This window comes from Oreochromis aureus, linkage group 15 (genome assembly GCF_013358895.1).
Source record: "Oreochromis aureus strain Israel breed Guangdong linkage group 15, ZZ_aureus, whole genome shotgun sequence".
Lineage (NCBI taxonomy): Eukaryota > Metazoa > Chordata > Actinopteri > Cichliformes > Cichlidae > Oreochromis > Oreochromis aureus.
The window spans coordinates 17,575,999-17,600,331 of NC_052956.1; the positions used below are offsets into that span (position 1 = coordinate 17,575,999).

At 41.7% G+C, this 24,333-nt stretch overlaps 1 protein-coding gene across 1 annotated transcript; it reads left to right on the forward strand.

The window, feature by feature from the left end:
• Window positions 1-4,513: 4,513 nt before the first annotated feature.
• On the forward strand, window positions 4,514-17,484 carry tfap2d (transcription factor AP-2 delta (activating enhancer binding protein 2 delta)). The gene is made up of 8 exons (XM_031728232.2): window positions 4,514-4,552; window positions 5,232-5,750; window positions 8,685-8,745; window positions 12,968-13,133; window positions 14,635-14,753; window positions 14,880-15,021; window positions 15,862-15,975; window positions 17,216-17,484. The coding sequence occupies exons 1-8, from the start codon at window positions 4,514-4,516 to the stop codon at window positions 17,430-17,432; spliced, it is 1,377 nt and encodes a 458-aa protein (XP_031584092.1). The 3' UTR covers window positions 17,433-17,484.
• Window positions 17,485-24,333: the final 6,849 nt, after the last annotated feature.

The following is a 24,333-nucleotide window of genomic DNA, read 5'->3' on the forward strand; positions in this document are numbered from 1 at the left end:
ATTTGCTGCAGATCTCAAAAGCTTAAACAAGGCAGTGACGCCCCGGCCCCTCCCCTCCGCAAACCGACAAGTAAATCCCCACAATTAGCAGATCCATATTAGCATATTAACCTGTGCTTCCTTCCGAGACGCATCCTTTATGTAGGTCAGACACCATTTTCTTAATTGCTTTTGCTGCTGACAGAGGACAAACATCTTCTGGGCCGTTTGTTATTGTTGCGTTCATTATATTAGTGGTTATTTTAAGCTGGAAAGGTGCAAGCAGGCGCGCACACACACATATGTACACAGCTAAAGGGACCGAGTTAACGGACGCTCACAGCCAGATGAAGCCGGTGTCTGACCGGTGCTGATTAAAAACCAAACAGACTCACAAACAAGGCCAGCACATGTGCGCATAGACTGCAAGCAGACAGCATTGTGAATTTTGAAAGTCGGTCTTTTAATCAAGAGCAGACTGTTTACACGAGTTTGCAAGTGTCCTGTCATTACATGTTTAAATACTACTTCTTTTTTGTCACGCGTGGCTTGTAAAAAGTGGTACAAACATTAGCTTGTGTGGTCTGCAGGTTCTTTAAAACTCAGCATGGATCCCCATGAAATGCATCATCGCTTGCTGCAAGTGTTAGAATCTGACACAATATACTTAAAGTAGTGTTAAAGCCTATAAAGGGATTACTGCTTACACTGACAGCAATGGACTAAATGACTGCAGGCTATATAGTGATCTATTATGAATAAGTGTTGGCCCACTATTAACCCATTTAAACCAATCAGATCTGATACTAAATCAAAGAAGGACGAGGAAATAATGACATTTATATTTTAGGTTAAATACAATATGATAAATTTAGCTATTTGATTAGATTTTTTTGTTTAGTTTTAAATCTAAAAATGCACCGGAACAGTTAGTGACATAAAAATAGTCATGAGACTTTTGCTTTTAGAAAAATCTAAATTTCCACAGCGGCCCTGTGAGCTCAATCCTAATCTTCTGCCTCTCCATGCTGTCTTATATGGCAACATGGCCCTCTGCTCTCAGCGGTCCATCCAGGAACCTTGGGGCTGATCTAAATTCTCGCCTCTGGGCTGTACTGTGCGGGGTTTCGGGCCTTTCCCTGCCTCGTCAGGCGGCAGATGGACTGGCTCCTGTCCGGAGATCAGTGCGCATCTGGTGCAGCGCTCCCAGCCCCCGGTAAAGCGGGGCCACTCGTCGGCATTAAGTCCTATTAGGACCGTCTACCGTGCAACTGGTGCCTCGGGTTGGAGGCGACGGTGGCTGCACAACCTGCATACACATATATCTGTTCAGGCAACCGCGTTCACCATGACAGGAATAAAAAATAAACCAGATCCATGGGCTCAGTGATCTGTTAGGATACTGGTCAATGGAGTGTGGAGATTTAGGGGCAAGCCCTTCAGCTGATTCCCATTTGAATGTAAAGAATGTGTTTGGCCTTAAAGCCATTTCTAAAACAAATCAGGCCAGCTGACTGAAATTCACAGACCTACACCTTCAGGTGAATTTATGTCTTGTCATCCAAGTTTTTCTAACGATGTAAGAGGAAACAGGTTAAGTTGCTATTCTAGTAAAGGTCTATGTGTCAGCACGATTTCCTTCCCACAGTTTGATCAAGCTTGTCCCTCCACACTTTCTTTAAAAAAAAAAAGAAATCTAAAGTGTGTGCCCCTCGTGGGGGCATTTTGTCACTGAGTTCGGGTCAGTTTTTGTTGCTGTTTTCTGGCCGTAACAAGATAACGTCAGAAAATCCTGATCATATGATCAAATTTAGCATCGTTTAAGGTACTTTAATTGACACCACGGCTCTCTCTTGCTCCCTCCATCTCTTTTTGCCCGGTGGCCTTCCCATTCATCCCCCCTCTTCCCCCTCCTCCTCCTCCACTCCCACCCTCGGCCCCCCACCCCTTTCTCTCTCAGTCTCTTTCGTTTTTTAATACCTGGCGTGCGACAACCGGCCTTCACCGATCTCGTCGTGCAGAGGTTTCACGTCGAGCCTCGAGGCAAAACAATCGCTATCGGTTAATTAAAATATAAAAGGCCTTGAGAACTTTTTAAAGGAGCTATTTAAGGCGGCCCCTGCACCGCCCGTGTCTCCGCCCGGGCCGTTTGTGTTTCTTATGAGGACTTTTTCAGACTTGACTACAAGAGTATAAGCTAAATAGTCTTGATCAAGGAAAAAGGGAAGCTCTTGTAGAATATTTTAGTTTTTCTGTCAGTGGGTAGGTTTTCCTTTCTTACTTTACTTTCCTCTTTTTTTTTTTTTTAGCCATGTGACCATATATGATGACTCTATTTTCAATATGAGAAAAGACACAATTTGAAGAAAAATCTGTAAGAACTAATGTAAAATTATTATTATTATTATTATTATTATTATTATTATTGGTGTTGTTGTTGTTGCTGCTGCTGTTGTTACCGATTAGGACAGAGAAGGAGACGCATGTAGTAACAGATGGGAGGGAAAATAGTTGCTTAATTAAACTGCAGAGTCAATCTCGGCGTCCCAGCGTCTGCACGGTCACTGTCTGCACTTTAATAATATCAGGGAGTCGCTTTGGTTACAGTTACAGCTGAGTAGAAAAAAAAAACATCCAAAACAAGACTGATTAGGGCTTATCTCTGCTGTGGGTTGCAGCCCCCCTCTCCCTGTGTGTTGGCTGGTTTGTTTTGAATGGCAGGAAATCTGACAGACAGAATAATTCTCCTCTCCTTCTTTAGTTTTCCCCTCCTCTCTCCTTTATTTCCTTCTTTGCTCCTCTTCAGGCAGTGGCCACAAGCTTTGGCTTCTGCTCTCTCTCCCTCTCTCTCTCCTTTTTTTTTTTAAAGTCTTATACGTCTATTACTTCCCGGTTGGCCTAAGGGCAAGACAGCTATAGATTGCGTCTTTCTGTATATTTAAAGTCATTATAGCTTGGATTTTGATTCATGCGGCTCTGTACACCTGTTACTGTTTTATGCTTTGTTATCCTATAAAAGGTGCAACCTGCTTTAAAATTAGAGAAGGGAAAGAAGAGCTTTCACCTGATTACAGCGTCGATTTCCCCCCCCCCAATAAGCTTTTCATATAATTGTTAAAAAAAAAAAAAACATCTTCTGCCATCTTACTTTACAAAATCATCACGGCTCCGTGCAGCTGGGCAGGACCACCCCGAGGGCGCCTGCTCAGGTGAGTTACAGCACGAGGAGAAAGGCAGAAAGAGAGAGAGAGAGGGGGGAAAGGGGAGAGAGAGGGGTCACGAGGCTGACCGACTGACCGAAAAAGACATAATAATAACAATAATAACAACAATAATAATAATAATAATGATAATAATAATAATAATGTACATGCACGCACCAAACATTTATACAGTGCTAATATCAGATATGAAAAACGTTGGTTTGTTATCACAAAGCAGACCCCCCTCCCCCAAAAGAAAGAAAAGAAAAGATATGGAATGGGAATGAGACCCTTCAAAGGCAGTTTTTCATGCAAAAGCAAAAACAAAACAAAAAAATAAATAAATGTAAATAATGATAATCATAATAATAATAACTAGACCTCCTCCTTCGGTTTAATTCAGTCCTTAAGCACGTGAAAGTAAATAACTAAAGCGATAATTAGAAATAATGGAAAATAGTTTAAATTGGTATATACATTCATAAAGTCTGTGAGAGCTTATTTCTCTCTGTGTGCATGAAATAAATCTGCACTGAAACCCGCATTTAAAATGTGCAATAAAAACAGCATGACAGCAGCAAACATAGTAATTCATCTAAAAACATTTGATGCATGCAGAAAACGCCGAAAACCTGCCGTTTCATAATTAACCCCCCCTCTTAAAGCTCGATAAATTCATTACAAGTTTGCTGCAGGAACAGAAGAAAATCTCATATATTTTTTTTCTACGTCCATTCCGTTCTTAAATCAAAATTAGCTTTAAAATATGTCAAAGCAAACTTACATTTCTGTTGAAAAATCCGCACATTTTTGTTTGTAAAACGACTTAGCCGATGTGGATAAAAAAATGATAATATTAAAAATAATAACAATAATAATAACCCGACGAAACCGAGCAGAAGACCTCGTGAAAACACAAACGGGTCAAAAAGGAAAATGTCCACAAAAAGCGTAGAAAATGTTGAAAGAAGCACTTGGTTCCTTATTAAGGCGAAGATACAATATTTATTCCGTGTCTCCTGGGATGCTCCGCTCCGTCTATTGTCCTCCCATTCCTCAGTGCTGATGCTTAATTTTCAAAACTTCTATATTACCAAGGGACCTACGACATCAGCCGAGAAATACCCTGCAAGTACAAAATCCGTGAGCCAGCCCCGTCCGTGCAGAGGGGAGACGCTCGCGTTCCGCCAGCTTTCTACCGTTACCGAGAGCGCGCGAGGGGGGACTTTTCCATTTCTCTCGCTTTTTGGGGATTTTAAGGCATTTTTATTATTATTCGATCCGGCCAGAAAGGAGAGGGAAAAAATACGGGTTACTTTGGAGAAAGCACAATGTCAGCGACCTTCCCCGGACTTGTCCACGACGCAGAGGTAAGGCTCATTTATTTACTTTACAGATTTTAATTTGTGAAATTACAGCAGGTGTGTAGTGGAATAAGTACTGTTTAGTTTGAAGGGAGTTACAGAAGCATTTCGAGGTAGCGTCTGCTCGCAGGGAGTCTCTAAGTGGAATATAATTTATCGCAAGGATATTAAAGAGAAAAAAGTATGCATGGAAGGAGAAAGGAATCGGTGCAGCTCCCGGTAAAAACGAGGCTTTTTTATTATTAGTGTGTGGAAGCAAAGGGGGCTCGTGTGTGAGCCGGTAACGGTGTGATTAGGACATTTTAGGGCGGAACACTCCGCTGTGTCTCACTCTGCTTACCTCCCATCCACAATGAGCGAGAGAGCTGGGACAGTAAATTTGCCAGCAGCTCGGTAATAATAATAATATATAACAGCACGCCTTTTAAAACGCTGCGAGGAGAGTGACAGGCATGCCAAAGGGAGGAGGAAAAAAATACCGATGGCTCCTGTTGCCGCGCGTTCGTTCCCCTCCCGGGCGTGTGGAAATGACATCTCCTTCAGGTGGTTTAAAGTGGGGGGGAAAAAAGCGCTTTGAGTGTGTGAGTTGTGTTTTTGAGTGTGTTTGGGAGGCAGAGAGAGGAGACACCGGCTGATGCTAAATGACACGGCTCATATATTTCCCCGTCTCTTTATTATCTTGTAGATACGTCACGACGGATCAAACAGCTACCGGCTCATGCAGCTCGGCTGCCTGGAGTCCGTGGCCAACTCCTCGGTCGCCTACTCCTCCTCCTCCCCGCTCACCTACCCGGCACCGGCGGGGACGGAGTTCGCCTCACCCTATTTCTCGGCCAACCACCAGTACACGCCCCTCCACCACCAGTCTTTCCACTACGAGTTCCAGCATTCCCACCCGGCCGTGGCCCCGGAGGCCTACGGCCTGAACTCGCTGCACTCGGGCCAGTACTACCAGCAGATCCACCACGGAGAGCCCGCCGACTTCATCAACCTGCACAACGCGCGCTCGGCCCTCAAGTCCTCGTGCCTGGACGAGCAGCAGCGGCGCGAGCTGGGCTGCCTCGACGCTTACCGGCGCCATGACCTGTCGCTGATGACGTCACACGGCTCACAGGCCTACGGCGTCGGTATGCACCACCCGGACCAGAGGCTGCTGCCCGCCGCTGGCCTGGGCCTCCCTCCGCCCGCGGCGGACGACCTGCAGGTACCGGCGGCCTCCACACCTCTCTTTCTACACTCTCTTCTCCACACGGCTCGAACACGTTATTGTGCCCCTTTCCTTCGGCTTCTCTTCTCCGGTTTATTAAGTCTCCTCCATATAGGATAGCCGACAATAGGATACAGAAGGGCAACAGCCCCTCTTAGCTGTCACAAGACCCAGTGCCCCAGTATCCCTGCCCCACTGGCCTACTATTGAAAAACTTTACCCCCCTTTTGTAGCACAGCAATCCCAAAATATTGAACAGAAAGACAGCGCCAGATGTCTGTCTGTCTGCCTGTCTGCCTCATCTGTCTGTTGTCTATGACACTCACAAAGCTGCACTGGTCTGTAGTTATCCCCATCCAACGACTCTGTCCTACTTTTTTTTGTAAGTCATAATGGATATAATCTTGAGATAATTTTGGTGCCAAAGCAAACGTGACTATAACAGGCTAAGTAAATGTCAAGTCCACACGGCACAGTGCCTCTGAAAAGCAAGCCTGTTTCTAAAGGTTAATTGACTGGCAGTCTATACAATCCCATTGTGAAATCCGCCCTTTATTTTTCCACAAACACACGTGACCCATATTTTACATAATTCTTTTCGATGTAAAGAAATGGTCGAGATGAAAATGGATTCGCACGGTTCTTGAGCGTGTGTGTGTGTGTTTGTCTGTGCGTGTGTGTGTGTGAAAGAGAGAGAGAGGGCGAGTGTGTGTGTGTGTGTGTGTGTGTCCGGCTGTCTGTTGAGGCAAAGAAAAGCCGCTGGTTGCTCTATTCTCCGGTAAAGGGCGGATTAACGGATCGGGATTCAGAGCACAATGGCCTGCTCGAGCACCATAAAGCACCGTAGTTTATCCAATTACCGACTTAACGTCAATCAACTTTGTTACTTATGCAGCGACATCTGAGCTGCTTCAAACGCGGCTCTAGTTAAACACAATTTAACACAGTCGCACATAATTTCAGTCGCGTTAACTATTTACCACCTCTACTCGAGCTTTTATCGACGCATTTTCATTACGAGGTATATTTAGGCATACAGTGAACGCAACATTGTGCTTTTTTAGTGCTACAAAGGGCATCAATATTTATAAATCATATGATTTTAAGGAATAAAAATATATAATGTTATATATTTTTAATAAATTTATAGATATATAAATGTATATTTGTTAATAAATAATATGGGGTGTGGCAATATAACCCAGGGATTATTATAAGTCTTCAAATACATTTAGGAGCTTATAGATATAAATTTATAATGCAACCTGTTTTTAAAAAAAAAAAAAAAAATTCTAAATAAAGATTTCTGCATATGATTTAATACATTTTAATTTACTGATAATTGCAACATATTTTTGCGTAACATTTTTCATATTTTATTTTATTTTATTTTATTTTATGGACGCTCGTTAATGCAAATATTAGATTATTTCGAGATTTTTTTTTAAAGGCTTAACAGGTTTGACCCTTTTTTTACGCTAAGAAAGAAACGGCTCGTGAACCTGAGCTTGCACGAGGCGGATGTATGGACGGAACAGATGCGCCTATGGTCTCGTGCAGCCCGGTCGCATCTTTGAGCGGGTTAAAGAGATTTTCATGCTCAACAAAAGCAGCTGCCACACCTTTCTACCGTCACTAAGCTAATTCATGCAAGACCTCTGCGTTTTGTATATTGATTTTATAATCACTTTAGCTTCGGAATAGAAGAAAAGAAACAGAGCAGGAGCTGGTTAAGAAGGAGCAACAACAAGCTCTCTTTCCCAGTTAATTTTAATCGGGGGCTTCTGCGTGGGCCAGGCCTAGAGGCTCGCACGGGGGGATTAAGCATTTTCTGAATAAAAAGCGCGTGTTCTCCTTTCTTGATGACATTGTTGATAGCACGCGAGTCTGATCTGCGTCTTAAAAAATGGCGGAGGTAACAGGTTTTCGTGCACGTAGGGCCTACATATATGCTGAACCCTGGTTGCTTATGTGTACACAGACACTGATGCCCCAACAGGTTGGTGGTGGCTGCAGAAAATTCTGCACACCTTTTGCTCATTTTTGAGTCTGCGTGAGTTGTGCTGTCCTCGGTTATAGCCTGAAGCCTTTCAAATTAAGCTCGTTTCTGGGTGAGCCGTGAGCTGCATGCTTTATTTCGCTGTGCCCTCAATTTTACTCAAAGCCTGCTAAGTGATGTACACTTTCTAACAAAAAGGCTTCCAACACTAGAAAACTCCTCAAAGGGCGTGCAATAGGGGCCAGTGTTTGGACTCAGTAAGGTGCTTTTTTTCCCCTCCCAAGCTCTTTCTGCTGTGAACTTTGCGGTGCTTTGAAGGAGTTTTAATGGTATAGATGTGGTGGGTTTCAACCTGTGGGTCGCGGCATTCCAAAGAGGTCACAGGATAAATCTGCAGGGCCCTAATATGGAAGAATTAAACACACCTGGAAGCCTTCAAAATTCATTTAAAATGGGCGAGTCATTTAAAACTACAAGAATGCATCATTTTTATGCATTACAGGATCGAGGCACTGATCTATGTCTGCATGGGCACAGAGAAGCTTTATGGTGTTACTTTCAAACCTGACATTTCACTCAGATTTGTATTCTTTGTTTGCACTGTATATGGATCTTGAAAATACATAAAACCGAGCAACACATGCCAAGTGTTTGTTATCACCGTTTTATTTATTCTGATATACTCCTGTGTCTGCATGAGTTTGGGTTTTAGTGTGTGGCTGCAAGTGAAAAGAAGGGGAAAAAACGGGGATTCATGTCCTGGATGTCCTTAAAGAATGACTTCACCGCATACGGAGAAAAAAGAAACAAACCGCACTAATTGTTGCTGCATCTGAAGCCTGGCAGCTGGGAAGCTCCAGCGGTGTACAAAAAGAATCTGGTTAAAGTGATTTCACCTCCCCGCTCGTCCTAATGAGTGCGTGTCTCCGCAGGGCTCCGTGGAAGCGCAGTGTGGGCTCGTGCTGAACGGCCAAGGGGGCGTCATCCGGAGAGGTAAGGCCCCCGTTTATTCTCTGCTGCGGTTGTTGTTATTGTTGCTGCTGCTGCTGCTGTACCGGAGGCCGTGAACACTCACGGGCTCGACACGACAAGACAGCGAGCAGACAGACAAACAGGCGGAACACTCTCTCTTGTCTGCTGTCAACACGCTACAGCAGGAACGGCCCCGATTTGTCGCCTATTTAAACAGCAGCGCTGTACAGGCGCAGAGGCAGTGCTCCCCACTTCCAGCATGTCACTCAACACCCACGTTTTTTTTAAACACCAGTCATACCAAACCCTGGCTTTGAGTGTTGCCGACATGATTAAAATGCCACGAATTAATGTGATGACTTATATTTCTAGTGTACTGATACAGTTACCTATAGGCCTTGTACTTAAACGCGCATTTGACACACTAAAGTTATGCCAGAAGCTTTTATTTTGAAGTCAGACGTGTGGGTAATATTTTATAAGACTGACGGCTTGCGTTTGTTTTCATGTAATAATAATATTATATGCTATTAATTTAATATTCATGGTTGATTTATCATAAATTCAGTGTCGATTTAAAGAAGAAAAAGAAAAATGACGCAGAAGTCTATATGAAAGCAGATTTAAATAATCAATATTATTACAATAGAGAAATATTGTTACAATTGAGTAAGATTTGGGTTTAATTTAACAACACAAGTCTGTATTCTCTTAATGTTTATAAATGTGTACATTTATAGTAATTTAAAAATATTTTTGAAATGGCCAGAAAGTAACCGAGTATTTAATAATTACGCAGCTGCATTTGTGGACTTTTTTATTTTTATTTACAAGTTAATTTTTTGTGGGTTACAAAGAAGAGCAGTCAGGTTTGTGTGTCTGTAATGCAGCTGCTGTTTTTATGTGTTAGTACCTGTGTGTTTAATCTGGCACAGCAACCTAATATGTGGCGGCTAAGGTTAGCTTTTCCAAGGGGAAGCTGTGGATGTGTTCCCCGGCCTGCATCCACCCAAAGCAGGCCAGCCATGTTCCTCACGAGTGGGTTTGAACACGCTGTGGATTTTTTGCTCCATGAAAAGCATTGTTTTTATTTTATTTTACTTTAATTTTTTTTAGAGGGGACTGTGTGCAATTTTCCACACTGAGAGGAAAGGCTGTGTCTCGGGTTTAATTTTTCATCAGCTCTGCCTAGGTGTTGGGGCTTTTCTCTCGGATTGACGCGGGAATCCCTTCGCTATCACTTTCGGTTAATGGTGCGCCGTATTTGGCCCTGAGCTCAGCCGCTGCAACCATCACAACCAATAATCTTTGCTTTACCTCCCGCTCCCGTATCGATAGCTTCTCTCGCCTCGGGCGGACGCTTTGATATGCTAATGCCGAGCGGGGCCCCGGATTCAGCCGAGATCATATTAATGTTGTTCTTTCTGACTGCGGCTTTGGCGGCATGAATATTCACATAACCTTTTTCAAAAGAAAATCACTCAAGAAATGCGGATCCTACTTAGGAGGAGTCGTCTGTGTTTTTAATCACCCTGCTATCCCTTTTCCAGTTCAGTTCTAACAGCAGCTTCACAGATCAAGCCGATCTGTCAGACGCGCGCCCCCGCTACCACATCCCGTGCACGCACAACCCTCTCTTCTGTCAAGACATTGGCGGGCTTTTTTGGGGGGAGCTATAAACATTGTTGTTAAAATATGAGGAGAATGGCATTTGGCCCTTGTCTCTTTTTCTTTAATTTTCGTGGCAAACTCGTAAAAGGCGCTTGATTCCGCGTGTGATCCCGCCCGCCGCTCGCGCCGCAGCCCGAGGCTACTCTCCGTTGCTTAAATACCGTTATCGCCTCTGGGCCCGCGCGCTCCACTGACTGCACTACCGGCAATAGCTCTTTTCGATTGCCCTTGGCAACATAAAATACAAACTACTTTGAATCAAAACATTTTTAGGGGAATTAATATGATGTGAACCCGCGGCTTTCAGAGACGCGCGCCCCTGTCAGAGCGCGTGAGTCTGACAGACAGGTTTGCCCGGTTTGTGTCACTTATAGAGACACGGCCAAGCCGGACCGCGCACACGCGCATACAAACACACGCGCACGCACACACCGGGGCTCAGGCTTAACCAAAAGTATCAATCGATTCCCTCGACCTGCAACCGTCCATTTTTTGACAGCCTGAGTGAAACACAGGTCCCATACAGTCTTGTACAAAGTGGTGCCCGCTGGAGTACAACAGGCTTTTGTTTCCACACCATTATGATGTTACAGTTGTGCTGTGGGCATGAGTCGCTGTCCAGGTGCTGGAATGAAAGGTGCGAGCCGCTGTCCATGGTGCTCAGACCGGATGACATGTTTTTGAGGCTGCATGTCTAACCTCAACCCTTCCTGTGGCCAGAAAATGATGCGAATCTAGCACATTTCAGCAGATTGTGAATAATAGATTCTGAGAGCAGAAATATGGGTTACAGCTGGTCATATATGAGGCTTAGTTGGTGGCCAAATTGTGCCCTAAAAAAGAGAGAGAGAGAGATTGGCGTATGCAGCCAATCTTCGCCTGCAGCATTGTTCTCTTCGGCCTAAATGGCATCCTTTTTTCTCCATTTCATCATATCCAGCACGCCTTAATAACAACGTGACACACCCTGCTGTTAGATTTGATAATGAGGCAGATGAATAATAGAATATAGCCTACAGTACATCAGACAGAAACCTTGCGTTTCGGCTGCTTGGGACGTTAGTTCAAGTGAAAGTTTAATAACACTAGGCCCACTCAGAACAGTCGATAAATTCCAGGAGGATCCAGTAACACTGATTCAGACGCAATTAATAATGTGAAAGGGCCTTCACTACACAACCAAAATCATTTATTCACACTTTCAGGAGCCTCAAGTACACAATGAAATCAACATGGTAGCTGGTGGTGGATGATTTAAAGAAGGTTTTGTTTCCCCCCTCTTGCAGAAACACCAGATTATTGTTACATAGAGAGAACCGTTATGCTGAAGCAGACATATAAATATATGTACACAGTAATAAAAGCATTTAATATTTAACTAGTGAGGAGTGCTGAAAGACACATATTGATTGTGGAGAATGAAGATGCTTGATTATTATAGGGATTCATTTTTGATTTAATAATATTTACACATATATTGCATTTACATTTAAACATATAGGGAAGCTGTAGAAGATGGACATTTTTCTTGGATGATACACCTTCTTAATATAACGACTAAGCAAATTCAGCTAATTTATGGGAATAAATTTTTAAAAACTGTATGGACAAAATACGCTTAATCTTTAATGTATTTAATGGCTGACATGATGGGGAAAAAAACTGTCTCAAACAAAATGGTTTTATCATCATATGAAAGACCTTCCAAATCATTCACCCTGATGCAAACTGTTATTATTAACCAATAATTGGACAATAGAGTTCCTGTTTGATGTGTGCACAGTTCACCCAGTTGGTTTTTATTCTTTGTATCACATCTTGAAATGTGGGATTCTTTGAAATCAGAACCAAGGAGACCTCATGCAAAGTGTGTACACAGCTGAAGCCACCCTCTATGAACAAAGGTGCAAAATATTCTGCGCAGTTCTCCCTGAGGTAGCATTCAGCGAAAGCTTCATCCAGTGAAACTTTTCCACAGAAAAACACACATTTGCATGATTTCCGACCAAGCAGACATTTCAATCTGTCATTTGAGCAACGCTGATCCAAATACTCAGTGAATGCTTGCTGATTTATACTTTTGTGCACTCTTTTCTGTCACCAAAATGTTCATGTGTTTTCTGAAACAAGATTTTTTTTCCAAGGTCCAACTTCGTTTTTAATGAATGCATTTTTTAAGTATCTTGTTGCTTTTTGATGAAATATGACTTGATGCATTATTACTGTATAAACTAACATTTTTGTTGCAGAACTTAAAGAGCAAATCTTGTATTGATACTTGATGAAATTGATAAAATCTTGCAGTTCAGTGACAGACATTAGTGTAGCATTCAGATCTTGGATCAGTTTTTGGGGGGTATTTTGCTTGTTTTTTCTGTTTTGACAGAATAAAGCATTAAATGTGTATTATACAAAGCTGTTGCCTTCATTAGAACATTTTGTACAACCTTCTTACAACACGCTGAATAGCAAAAAGTAGCCTAAACTTGGCAAACTAGTCCTTTCAAACCTTTACAGTGATGCTGCCTTTTCTTGCACCTTATTGTAACAAGCTTCCTGTCTCTGCGTGCAGGGGGAACATGTGTGGTGAATCCTACAGATTTGTTCTGCTCGGTACCGGGTCGGCTTTCGCTGCTCAGTTCCACCTCAAAGTACAAAGTCACCATCGCTGAGGTGAAAAGAAGACTGTCCCCGCCAGAGTGCCTCAATGCTTCCCTACTGGGCGGCATACTGCGTAGGTCAGTATGATGCACATACAGGATATTAGTCTGACAATATGCCTAAGCTTCATCACAGCGTCTCTAAATATAACTACACTGATTAAAGAGAGTATATTGATGTATCAGTTTGAAGACAAATCAGACTTATCAACTGTTTTGAGAGTTCTCTTAGTGCGGCTGAAGTTTCTGTCTCATCTTACTGCAACATTATGGATCTATATGCTGTTATGACAGAGCTGCTTACAGCTCTAAAGAACTTCAAACTCATTAAGAGTCTAAGCCTAAAATATCCTCTCACAAATAAATTCTAAATCCACTGTGACCACTGGCCAGTGCCTTGATGAGTTTCAGGCATTCATCAGATTCTGATGTCTAGTTCTGAAGTATCACTTTACAGGTTAATCAGTATCATCTCCGGAGAGCCAGAAACCCAAATTTGAAAATGTGTTTAATCAGCAGCAGGGTTGTTAACGGTTTCATTTGGCAGATTAGAGCAATTTCTAAAAAAAACCCAAACATTTTGACGTACTTGTGGTGTAAAAACATCTGAAAAATCCCAATGTCTCTTTTGGTGCACACACTGTTAAATTCTAGCAGCATGTAATGATATTGGAGTAAGGAGGTGAGTGTGATGGATGGGGACTTTGAAAGTGAAAATATATTTTTTTTTAAGTGTAAATCTGGCTGGTGAGCATTGGAGAGCGCTGGCTGAATCTTTATAGCCCTCAGATGAAACAGAGGATATATAGCAGCGCCCACAAAGACTATTGTAGGCGAATGAGGGCCGGGGCTGCACGCGCCGCCATGCCCAGGGAGCCAGAGGGAGGCGAGACCAGGCCAAAGCATGCCAGGATCAGAGGAACCAGAGGAAAGCAAGAGTTGCCAGCGCTGTATTATTGATGAGGTGGAGAGAAAGGGAAGGGGGGAAGAGGAACGAGCAAGCACAGAGAATATGGCCGGTCCTACAAGATGAGGCATCAACAAAGTAAAATAAAATAAGATAAATGTGCAAATAGCTACTGTTGATCCTCGTGTGAAGAATATAAACTGCGAATCTCTAACAGATGAGTATCTGAAATGTGTTTAATTATGTTGTGTCATTTAATAATAATCACTTCACAAAGAACAACAGAAATGTGCAGAAAGTTGTCTCGAGTGGAACTGCAGCTTTAAAGTTTTATGGCAGAGGAAGGAAGCGCATATGCTTTAAAAAAAATAACATAAAAGACTGTGGGAGCTTTGTGCCTCTGCCTTAACCTTATGGCTTTGTCACATCAAAACAAATCCATATTCTTGCCTTGTTTCTTGTGAGACTTAATTAAGCACATCCTTTTCAGTAGAACAAGGAGTTCATATTAATTTGATTGTACTTTAGTTTTATGAAAAATGACCGGCTGATCGATGCTGCTTCTGCTCCTGCTGCTGTGCTCCATATATTCAGTCTTTTGGGGTCTTGTATAATTCAGTTGATTGACTTTGTAGGATATGTGATGCATAGTTCTTTACTATATGTTTCCAGAGCAAAGTCTAAGAATGGAGGCCGGTGTCTTCGTGAGAAATTAGACCGTTTAGGGCTCAACCTACCAGCAGGACGGAGGAAAGCCGCCAACGTAACGCTGCTCACCTCCCTGGTGGAAGGTAAGCAACTTTTCTGCACATTTTTTTTTTTTTGTCATTCTCAATTTGTATTGCAGCACATTAATTTCATAATACAGTTTAATTGTTGTCTCATCAGTCTTTTTTTCCTCTTTTGTTTTCTTTCAGGTGAGGCGCTCCACCTGGCGAGGGACTTTGGCTACACCTGTGAGACAGAGTTTCCCAGTAAGGCAGTGGGTGAACATTTGGCGAGGCAGCACAGTGAGCCGAAAGAAACCAGCGCGCGCAAGAAGATGGTCCTGGCTACAAAGTGAGCGAAACACATGAAGCGTACAGACACACACTGAAAGACGATGGCAAGAAACAAAAAACTTTTGCTACTGCGTGGTCACGCAGAATAGGTTTTATTTTGAAATTCTGGAAATGTGAATGTTTCTGAGTGATCAGGTTTCACTTAATGTTTGTCTGTTCTTTAAGGCATGGACAAATCTGTCCCTGTCAAATATCAGGGAGAGATATTCTTCTTAACGATGTGCCCTTAAATTTTACTTAACCACTTATATTCCTATTTACAGCCATTACAATCCTTTGATTTAAGAAAATCTTTCAGAAAAATGATTAACGAGCAAATATAATAACAGTAGGTAAGTTTTGGTGTGACTTCATGCTCAAACTGTTGTAAACTCCTTCACCTTACAGCAGTTTCCTGCATGTAACACCTACTGTATGTGGATTTTAAAATATCATGTTCCCACGTTTCAGGCGTTAGCGCTTATATTTATATAATTGTAAGAGCTTTATTTGTAGTTCCTTCTTACAGTATAAACTGTATTCTGAATGTGCTGAAGGGGAAATAAAACTCCCACTCTTTTCCAGATAAGTTGATTTTGTTCCAATAAAATCAGCCCAAGAGTTGCTATAATGCTAACTGAAATGCAAAAAGACAAGACCAGAAAATGCTGCGTGGTGCAGAATCTTTGGTATCATGTTAGGAAAGACAATGAACCAGTGGAAGTAACTTAAATCTGCATGTGGGTGGATCCAAAGTGATGAGGGTGGGTGCAGAAAAGGGAGAAAAAAAGCCTCTGAGATTGTGATGGTTTTGTTGGAGACAGATGGTAAACCCTCAGTCCCTCCTTCTGTCCGTCAGGCAAATCTGTAAGGAGTTCCAGGACTTATTGAGCCAAGATCGCTCTCCTCTGGGCTCCTCCAGACCAACACCAATCTTGGACCTGGACATCCAGAGACACCTCACACACTTCAGGTAACACGTGTGACACGCATAAGAAAATAATGGAGCTTTTCTCTTTTTTTTTCTTAAGGATGTTGCCAATCTTGAGTCACTCTCGGCACTAAATCTACTGAGCGAAGACAGTTTTCTTGCAGAGCCTCGCTCTGTGTTTTCCCACTGACCTCTCTGCCATTTTAGAAAGATGCAGCTGTGCAGTTTGATATTTGGCACAATTGACAGAGGAGGAGGAAACAGCGCCTTGTTAGCAGAAATGTCACATCTATGGCGTCATCATTTGCAGAATATACAACATCTTATCAGACCTCTGAAGGGAGCTGTAGTGTAGACTGCTGGGCACAGAACCAGGATGTGAGCTCAGTGGTAGAAAGAAAGTGACAGATTGAACAACAACATCCTTCTGCCAACTTAAGGGTCTGAGCTCAGGGACGAGCAGCTATTTAGCTCTGGACAAACCGGCATGGTGATCTGATAGGACAGAAGAAACGATATCAGGCTTAAAAGCTGATTCTTAAAAAGCGTCTCAATGCACATTTTGCCTTGTATCATAATCCTGCAATTTTGTAGCGCTTTTAAATTGGTGATGTCACGAATGTTCAGATTCGGATGACTGACTTTGAAAAGAGAGTTTATCTCAAATAAACTACAAAAACACTGTTGGCTAGGACTATCACTACACTACAAATACCACTATCAGTACAAAAACAGATATGGGGATATGATATGACTTTTAGCCAGTGTGTCTAACGCCACTAATGGTTTTTTTTTCAAACATTTTTTTTGTAGAAGTGTCTCTTTGAAAAGTGATAAAAGCCTAAAGTGAATTTTATTAAGACATCACCAGCAGTTCAACAGCCAAGATTAGAATCACGTTAGACAAGAACAACAACAACAATCTTATGTGAAATTTACTCATCGGTAAAGCTCTAATCTGTATTTCATAGTTTAAGCTGGACAGTGTTCAGACCTTTGCTAAAACAGATGCAGAAACTCTGTGTTTCCCAGTAAACTGCTGTGGAAACAGATCATCACAGAGCATCACAGAGAGGCTTTTCTGACAGACTAAAGAAACTTCTTTCAGAGGATTTGAAGCTCCATAATGCAGGAGGAAGGTTTCACCGCAGGTGTGAGAAAATCTGCGCCACTTCAGCTGTTACTGTCATACAAACCCCCCAACAGTTCCACTGATTCATTTAACCTTCACTTCTTTGGTTTGTCATCGCTCTAATAATCATTTCCCTCTCTTCCCTGGCAGTCTGATCACTCACGGGTTTGGCACGCCGGCGGTCTGTGCAGCTCTCAGCACCTTCCAGACAGTGCTGAGCGAGATGCTCAACTACCTGGACAAAACCTCGAGTGGGAAAACGAGCGGAGCCGGCGACCAACAGATCAACAACAGCTCAGAAAAGACGCAGCTCCGGAAAACAGCCGAGCCCCAGAGCAAAGACGGGAAAACAGAAAAGACTGAGTAGCCCCCACCCACCCGGTCCCCGTGCCTTGGAGCGCTGCATTTAGAAGTGTGCGTGTGTGAGTGTGTGTGAACGTGTGCACTCTGAAAGGGGATCTGTTATTTCCCATGCATTGCTGTATCTTCTTTGGGACAATTCCTATTTATTGTTATTTATTTATCTTATGTTGAAATGTAACACTAACTGAACTGTCCCAAGCAAGACATCCTGATGTGTGAGCGAAAACAACACATCCAGTGTAAATGTGTGTGCGCGTGCGTGGGTATGTGTGTGTGTCGTGACAGAGAGGAGCCTTGCCATGGAGATGGCTGTGACTCATCTAGTACTTTATTTCTTTATTTATTAATTCTCAAAACAGGAAGTAAACAACACAGTTTCCCAGGACAGGTTGGAGGGGTACATATTACACACACACACTCAGGGTTTGTGGGGATGTAATCTAAATCCAGTTAATTCAGGTGTGGATACTCTGCAAAAGTACTAAACCTGGAGCTGTTTTTTTCCCTCTGAAGAATCATTTAATGTGTTTTTATTTAAACAATAAGAGATATCAAACACACAAGTTACAGTTTTGCTTTTTGTGCAATTTCCATCTGACTGAAATAAAATAATTTAATCTCCCAGACATCCTTAACAACAGAAAACTGAATGCAGCTTTGACCCAAACCCTGATGCACACATACAGACAGTCTTTAACACTACACACACAGCCACACCCCCTTCACCTGTATGAGCACTTGAACAATGCCAAGCAGACATATTTTTTTCATTTTTACACCGTACAATCAGTGCCATAACAGCCTGTATGTTTACCATGCGGATGAAAGACTAAGAGAGTGTTTCTGGATGTGACACTGATGGAAGCCACCGCCTGGGGTAGGCTTCACTGTGATGTGTGTGAGTGTGAATGTGATAAAGAGAGTGAAAGCGAGAGAGAAGGATCCAACTCAGCCATTTTGTAAAAGGTGACTCTGCAGTTGCCAGCATTACTCTTCCCTGTGCATGTCTATCTTTGTACACTCCCCAGATCGCAAGTTTAGCCGACACGAGCTCTCTGACTCGCTCATGAACATTTGTAAAGATATATATAAATATTTAAATTACTTTTCTTGTAGGCTTTCAACAATATATATGTTAAATCCCTACCTTCTAAAATGCTGGTGTTCAATAAAGACAGTTGCTACGTGTTCTACAATTTACCTTTATATGTCCTGCACAAACACACGCACACACCGATACACACGCTCCACATATAAAACATACAGAAGGAGGCGACAGAGCAAGTACAGACTAAAGAGAGGCAGTCTGGATCAAAGCAGCCAGAGTGAATTATCCATACGAGTTCATAGTGTTAAATTTATTGAAAGCCAGGGTTCCTCTCTAATGTTGCGAGAAAAGGCTCTACCTACAGAAAAAGTTCAAAAGCCTCCTTTGTGTTCACGAGCATGTGTGCTTTCTTTGTTTGAGCGACTTCTGTCAGGTTTTCTGTTTATTTATATTTCAAAAAAAAATATCTAATGATAAAACAGAGAGGAGCAGCTGCCTGCTGGCGTCTCCATCCGGGCTCTGCAGGTTCTGTTTACTTTTTAATATTCCATTCATTTGAAAGGAGGTCACGTTCGCTGCATAACACAAAAATACATAATCAGACAGGATGCATTTACAGTGATGCCTGCACCGGTTTGTCACCCTGAATCAGTGCAAGCAAAGCCTCAGGTGGGAAAGTAATGGTGGCTAAGAGAGATGTAAAGGAAGGAAGTGACACGGGAGCAGAATATCAGTATATTCCCAGGATTACTGTTATTGTTCGGCCTGGTATTTGACAGATGGCGTTATCATCCAAATACAAAAGCATGCAGTCGGTGTTTTCCCTCAGGTACGCAAGTGTCTACAACCCCTGAGCTTTAAAGGTTAACTAAAATTGTTTCGAGTGTTTTTAAACCACTAAATGAAGATATACGCACAATACAAAAGCAGCGATAAGCAAGGTGGAATAACTACCAAAATATTTGAGCTGGAATTACAAAAACTTATATAATAAACCCAGTTCTAGATATTTTAGGGAACCGCATGACGTAACACGACTGAGTTAAATCCATAAACCATTTCTTTATTTCTGGGTTTCAGTGATCGTGTGCAGCGCGGTGGAGGTGGGGGTATGGTTAATGGTAACAAAAGACTAACCCAGTCCTTCGACAACTCAAAAGACAGCAGCAAGGCAAACTTTCATATCACTATCAAGCAATTCTTACAACATTTTATGTTGGAGCTGAACATCAATTACTTTGTTGTCAGCAGGCAGACAGTCAACTGTCAAAAATTCTGATTATCCTAAATGAAAGATGCAAAACTGCCTCCTTGTTTCCAGCCTCAAAGTTCTGCAGCTTTCGTACGATTTTCTATCAAAACTGGAGTGTTTTTTGCAACCTAGATTGGACAAAACAAGCATATTTAAAGATTTCATAAACAGAAACCCACACTGGTGGTAAATCCACTACAAAAGCTGAAGCCACATTTTCACTTTGTGTTTCTGTTGTTGCTTTAAAGGTTCTGTCACAAATAGCAGAAGAGCAGCTTTCATGGCGTTGATCTAAAATCCTCTTTTATAATCGGTTCTGAAATGCTTCATTATGTCAGACTGGAGAATGATGCCACGACACACTGGTACTTATGATAAAACTGCACATATTGTGAATAATCTTCTATCTTATATAACGTTAACTCATACGTTGGCTATTTATTTGTCAACAAAGGAGACAGAAGACAAATGACATGATAGCACTTTTAGTAGATATTGCAAGAAAATAAAAAGCAATATTATGGATTCTTTGGGCCACGATTATTATGTTGCAAAAATCTTTTATAGAGGTGGCTGATGGCACCTGCCAAACAGAAGATTGATTTGAAAGTTGATCTGATGAGAGAGCCCGAGTTTACCGCTGCTTTAAGAGTTAAATGAGTACATGAGGGTTCAAATTTGATTCAAGACATTTTTCCTGAGATTTAATAAGCTACAGACACATCACAGATCCTACTGTTTTGTTTTTGGAGTGACATGTTTCAGTTGTTTTCAATCTCAGCAACATCAGGAACATCAGTCACGTAAGCAGCTGATACAAAAGAATCAGTGTGATATAAAATCAGACTCATGGTACTCGGTTGCAGTGTGTACAAAGATGCAAAAGAGAAAAGTCTATGAAACAAAGCAGCTTTCTGAACTGGTTCTTTGATGGCTGCTGCAGCTCATTTGAGGGACAGAGGTATATACTATAAACACCTACACACGCAGACAGCTACACATATGCAAATATACACTCGGGCGTCACAACCTAATCTCACTTTTGTTTGTTATTGCGCTGCGTGATAAACATGTAATCCCTGAGAAAGACGTCCCCGCTGACCCCACATCAGAATAATGAACGGCTTGATCAAAATTAGCAGGAAAATGAAATCGATACGTTGCCTCTGCCAGAGTTTCTGTAAATTGAAAAACGGACTAGAATGAATCACAAGCTTGACAACAGCAATGCATAATGTGATGGGGCAGCTGATGCATAATTCACACAGGCTATTGATCGTGTTACAATGCAACACTCAGTTATCGCCACATAAGGAATTAGAGTATAGTGTCTGTTTTACTACTCTGTTCTTCAGCCTTCAGTGTGGCGTGTTGTTTATTTTGTGATTTATATACACTCTTTTTTTACTGTTAATCTCACTGCAATTCTGATCTTTTACATGCAGTAATGTTTAATATGCAGAACACACACTAAAAGTGTACATCTCCCAACCAGAAAAGCATGCAATGAATACAGCCATTCATATGGGCATGAATTAGACTGTCTGAGGTCTCAGTGGGACTATAACTCCTGCTGAGTGAGCCCCACAGTCACGAATACCAAACTGTGCTAACTTCTAAGCCCCATTTCTCCAGTCTCTGAAGCTATAAACCTCCTCCTCCACCTCCTCATCTTCCCCAGATTCGCTGCTAAAACCTCTTCCTCCTCTGTCCTGATCCTGTTCAGTCCCAGGCCTTTTCTGCTCTGCTACCGTCCTGCTTACTGTCCCCATCACTGCCTGTCAGCTGCACAGTACACACACCTCATGAGCTACTGCAATTCATTTAGGACTGTAAGACACCAGACAGAGCACCCTGTTTTCCATGAAATGATGATCAACTGTTTCTGCTTCCATTTGTCAGATCCTGGGAGGCATAAAGGACTGGTGGATATGTTTGAGGGAATGCAAACTTGTGTCTTTTGATGAAAGATGCGCGGGGGGGTTAATGTCTCCTGTCTCTTTAAACATGCAACAATTCCTGCTTAATTATTACTTAAATCGTTTCTCATGTCTGGACATTGTTATGATTTGTTTGACATTTTTCTGGACTAAACCATGTTGCCAGCAGTGAGTATCCCAAAAGAGAAGCAAACCTACTGACTGAATAATGGTGTTTTCTTATGTTACTTTGGAGGAAACCTTGAGCCTGTTGTGTCTTGTTGTTCAGTTGAAAGTGTATTTTTTAAAGTGTAAATCTGATGATAATTGGTCATTAAAAAATATGCTTTCTTTCTTCAGAACCTTTACCTGAGTCCACACTGTCAGTCTTTGTTCTGATGGTTTATCAGTCAAATCGGAATCCAGCTATTTATGTTGCTTTATAGTTCCCCATCACCTGCTTTCTGTGGTGTTCTAGTGCGACCTAGTGGTCACTAGATGAACTGCAACTCCAAATCTGATTTTTTTTTTCTTAACCCTTGTGACGACACCTTCAGCGTTGAATTAGTTTTACAAATAAATTCTCTATAATATTCTACAATGCTACCAAAGGCTTGAGCCACCTCCTGTTTCAAAATAATGTACACCCAGAGAGGCAGACATTTTCAAAGGGCTCTTTAAAAGTAGTTCTCTGGGCTTTCTGGAGGTCTTTTAAAGTTTTCTCTGGACAACGGCTGCTTTTTCACTCATTTTCAATCCAGTCCTTGTACTTGACCATTTTTGTTATCGCTTGACCTGTGAATTCAAGCATAAAAAGGTACCCAACTCAAGGGGTGAATACTTTGTGTCTTTACATAACAGACAATTTAGCAAATAACCAGTTTTAAATTGTATCTTTAGGCACTTTGTTACTAGAAGGTTGTCACAAAAAAGTGTGTTCCAATGTATTTCAATGAATCTTTGAAAAATGCCAAAGACAACATAGTTTGACGGGCATAAACTGTATTTGTGCACAAACAAGGTGATTCCAATAGAGACCTATTAGCAAAATCCTGAAAATATACCTCAGCATGGTGTTCAGTGTGTCCTTAAAAAATCTGAGGAAACAGGACAAGTGGAGGACAAAAAGAAGTGGAAAAACAGCAAAATTTTTAGATGCATCTAGCCCTTTGGTTGATATATCTAATGTTCACCGAAGCCTCATTAGATGCTCTCAGTGGATCGGAGACTGCCAAGAAGCCATAAGGAAGGAAAACAGGAAGAAAAGTATGCCCAAGTATGCCAAAAATTGGAATAAAAATCAGTGGCAGCAACTCTTATGGAGTGATGAACCCATATTTGAACTATTTGGTTCAAATCACCATCAATGTGTACAGAGGCAGTCAGGGCAAAGGTACAACAGTGAGTGTCTACAGCCATCTGTAACATACAGCGTAGGATCTGTCATGGTTCTGTGCTGTGGTGTTGGAGATCTTGACAAAATCTGATGGAACACATAAAAGTACCATCAGATTTTGATGCACCATGCAATACCATCAACATGACAGTGATCCCAATCACACTGCCAATGCAATAAAAGTATACCTGGATAGAAATACACAGAGTGAAGCAGCATCAGTCATGGACTGACCTACATGGAGTCCAGAGAGCAACAATAATGAAGCAGTGTGGGATCACCTTGACAGAGAGCAGAACAAAAGGCAGCCAACATCTAAAGAAGTCCTTTAAGAAGTTTGGGAGAACTATTTAAGGACTATTCCTAAATCACAAGAAAGCTTACCTAAGAGAGTTCAGGCTGAGTTGAAGAATAAAGGTGGTCATACCAAGTATTGACTTCCAGCTCGTTAGAATTTTACAAACTCTGTTTTGCCTTATTGTATGTTTGCACATGTTTCAATAAATCGCTGCACCTAGTTCCCATTTTACTAACAAAATATAAAGACATGAAGGTGACTCAAGACTTTTGCACAGTACCGTATCTCCAAGAAAATAGCACTGTATAATACAACTATAAGTACACAACATTTCTAATTTAATATTATGGTAATCCAAGTTAATACTAATTAAAAAATCTATAATTTTTTCCAAGTGTAGTCATCTTATAGGTTCATTATTTATTTTATCATAATTGCATTAATTAATTTCTGCATCATTCCTTTTTAAATATAAAGAGACGATTATTAACATCTCTGTGGAGTATTTCTCTAACCTCATTCACTGTTTGTGGCCAGAAAACAACTAAATATGAGAAGTTTAATTGCTCGCACTTTTAAGCATCATACTCAGTTATTCATCATATTTATTATGCCAATTTTCCCCAAGCAACAATAGCCTAATGTAATTATGTAAATGCACAAGTGTTTATATGATTTGGTACTATGGCACAAAGCGTGCAGAGTGTCCTATAAAATGATTCCAATGATTCCAAAGGCTGAAAGAAAAATCTTCACAGACGTGCAAACTTGCAGCACAGCTAAACAACAGGCCGGACAGGTGGACGCAAACAAACCATCCTCCTGTCTGAAAGCTCAGAGGAAGTCAAAATTAAACAAACGCCACTGATTTTTAGTTGCCTGTAAAAGTGGGGAGCACATAAAGCAGTATTAGTGTGGCATTTGTGTAATGTATGCTGATACATCGTGTGTCAAAGCCCTGCAGGATAACAACCACAACCATGCCTCCAGAC

Coding starts and splice junctions, on each gene's coding strand:
- tfap2d (XM_031728232.2), top strand. CDS start 4,514: ATGTCAGCGACCTTCCCCGGACTTGTCCACGACGCAGAG. Junction 4,553..5,231: donor GACTTGTCCACGACGCAGAG/GTAAGGCTCATT, acceptor ATTATCTTGTAG/ATACGTCACGACGGATCAAA. Junction 13,134..14,634: donor CTGGGCGGCATACTGCGTAG/GTCAGTATGATG, acceptor ATATGTTTCCAG/AGCAAAGTCTAAGAATGGAG.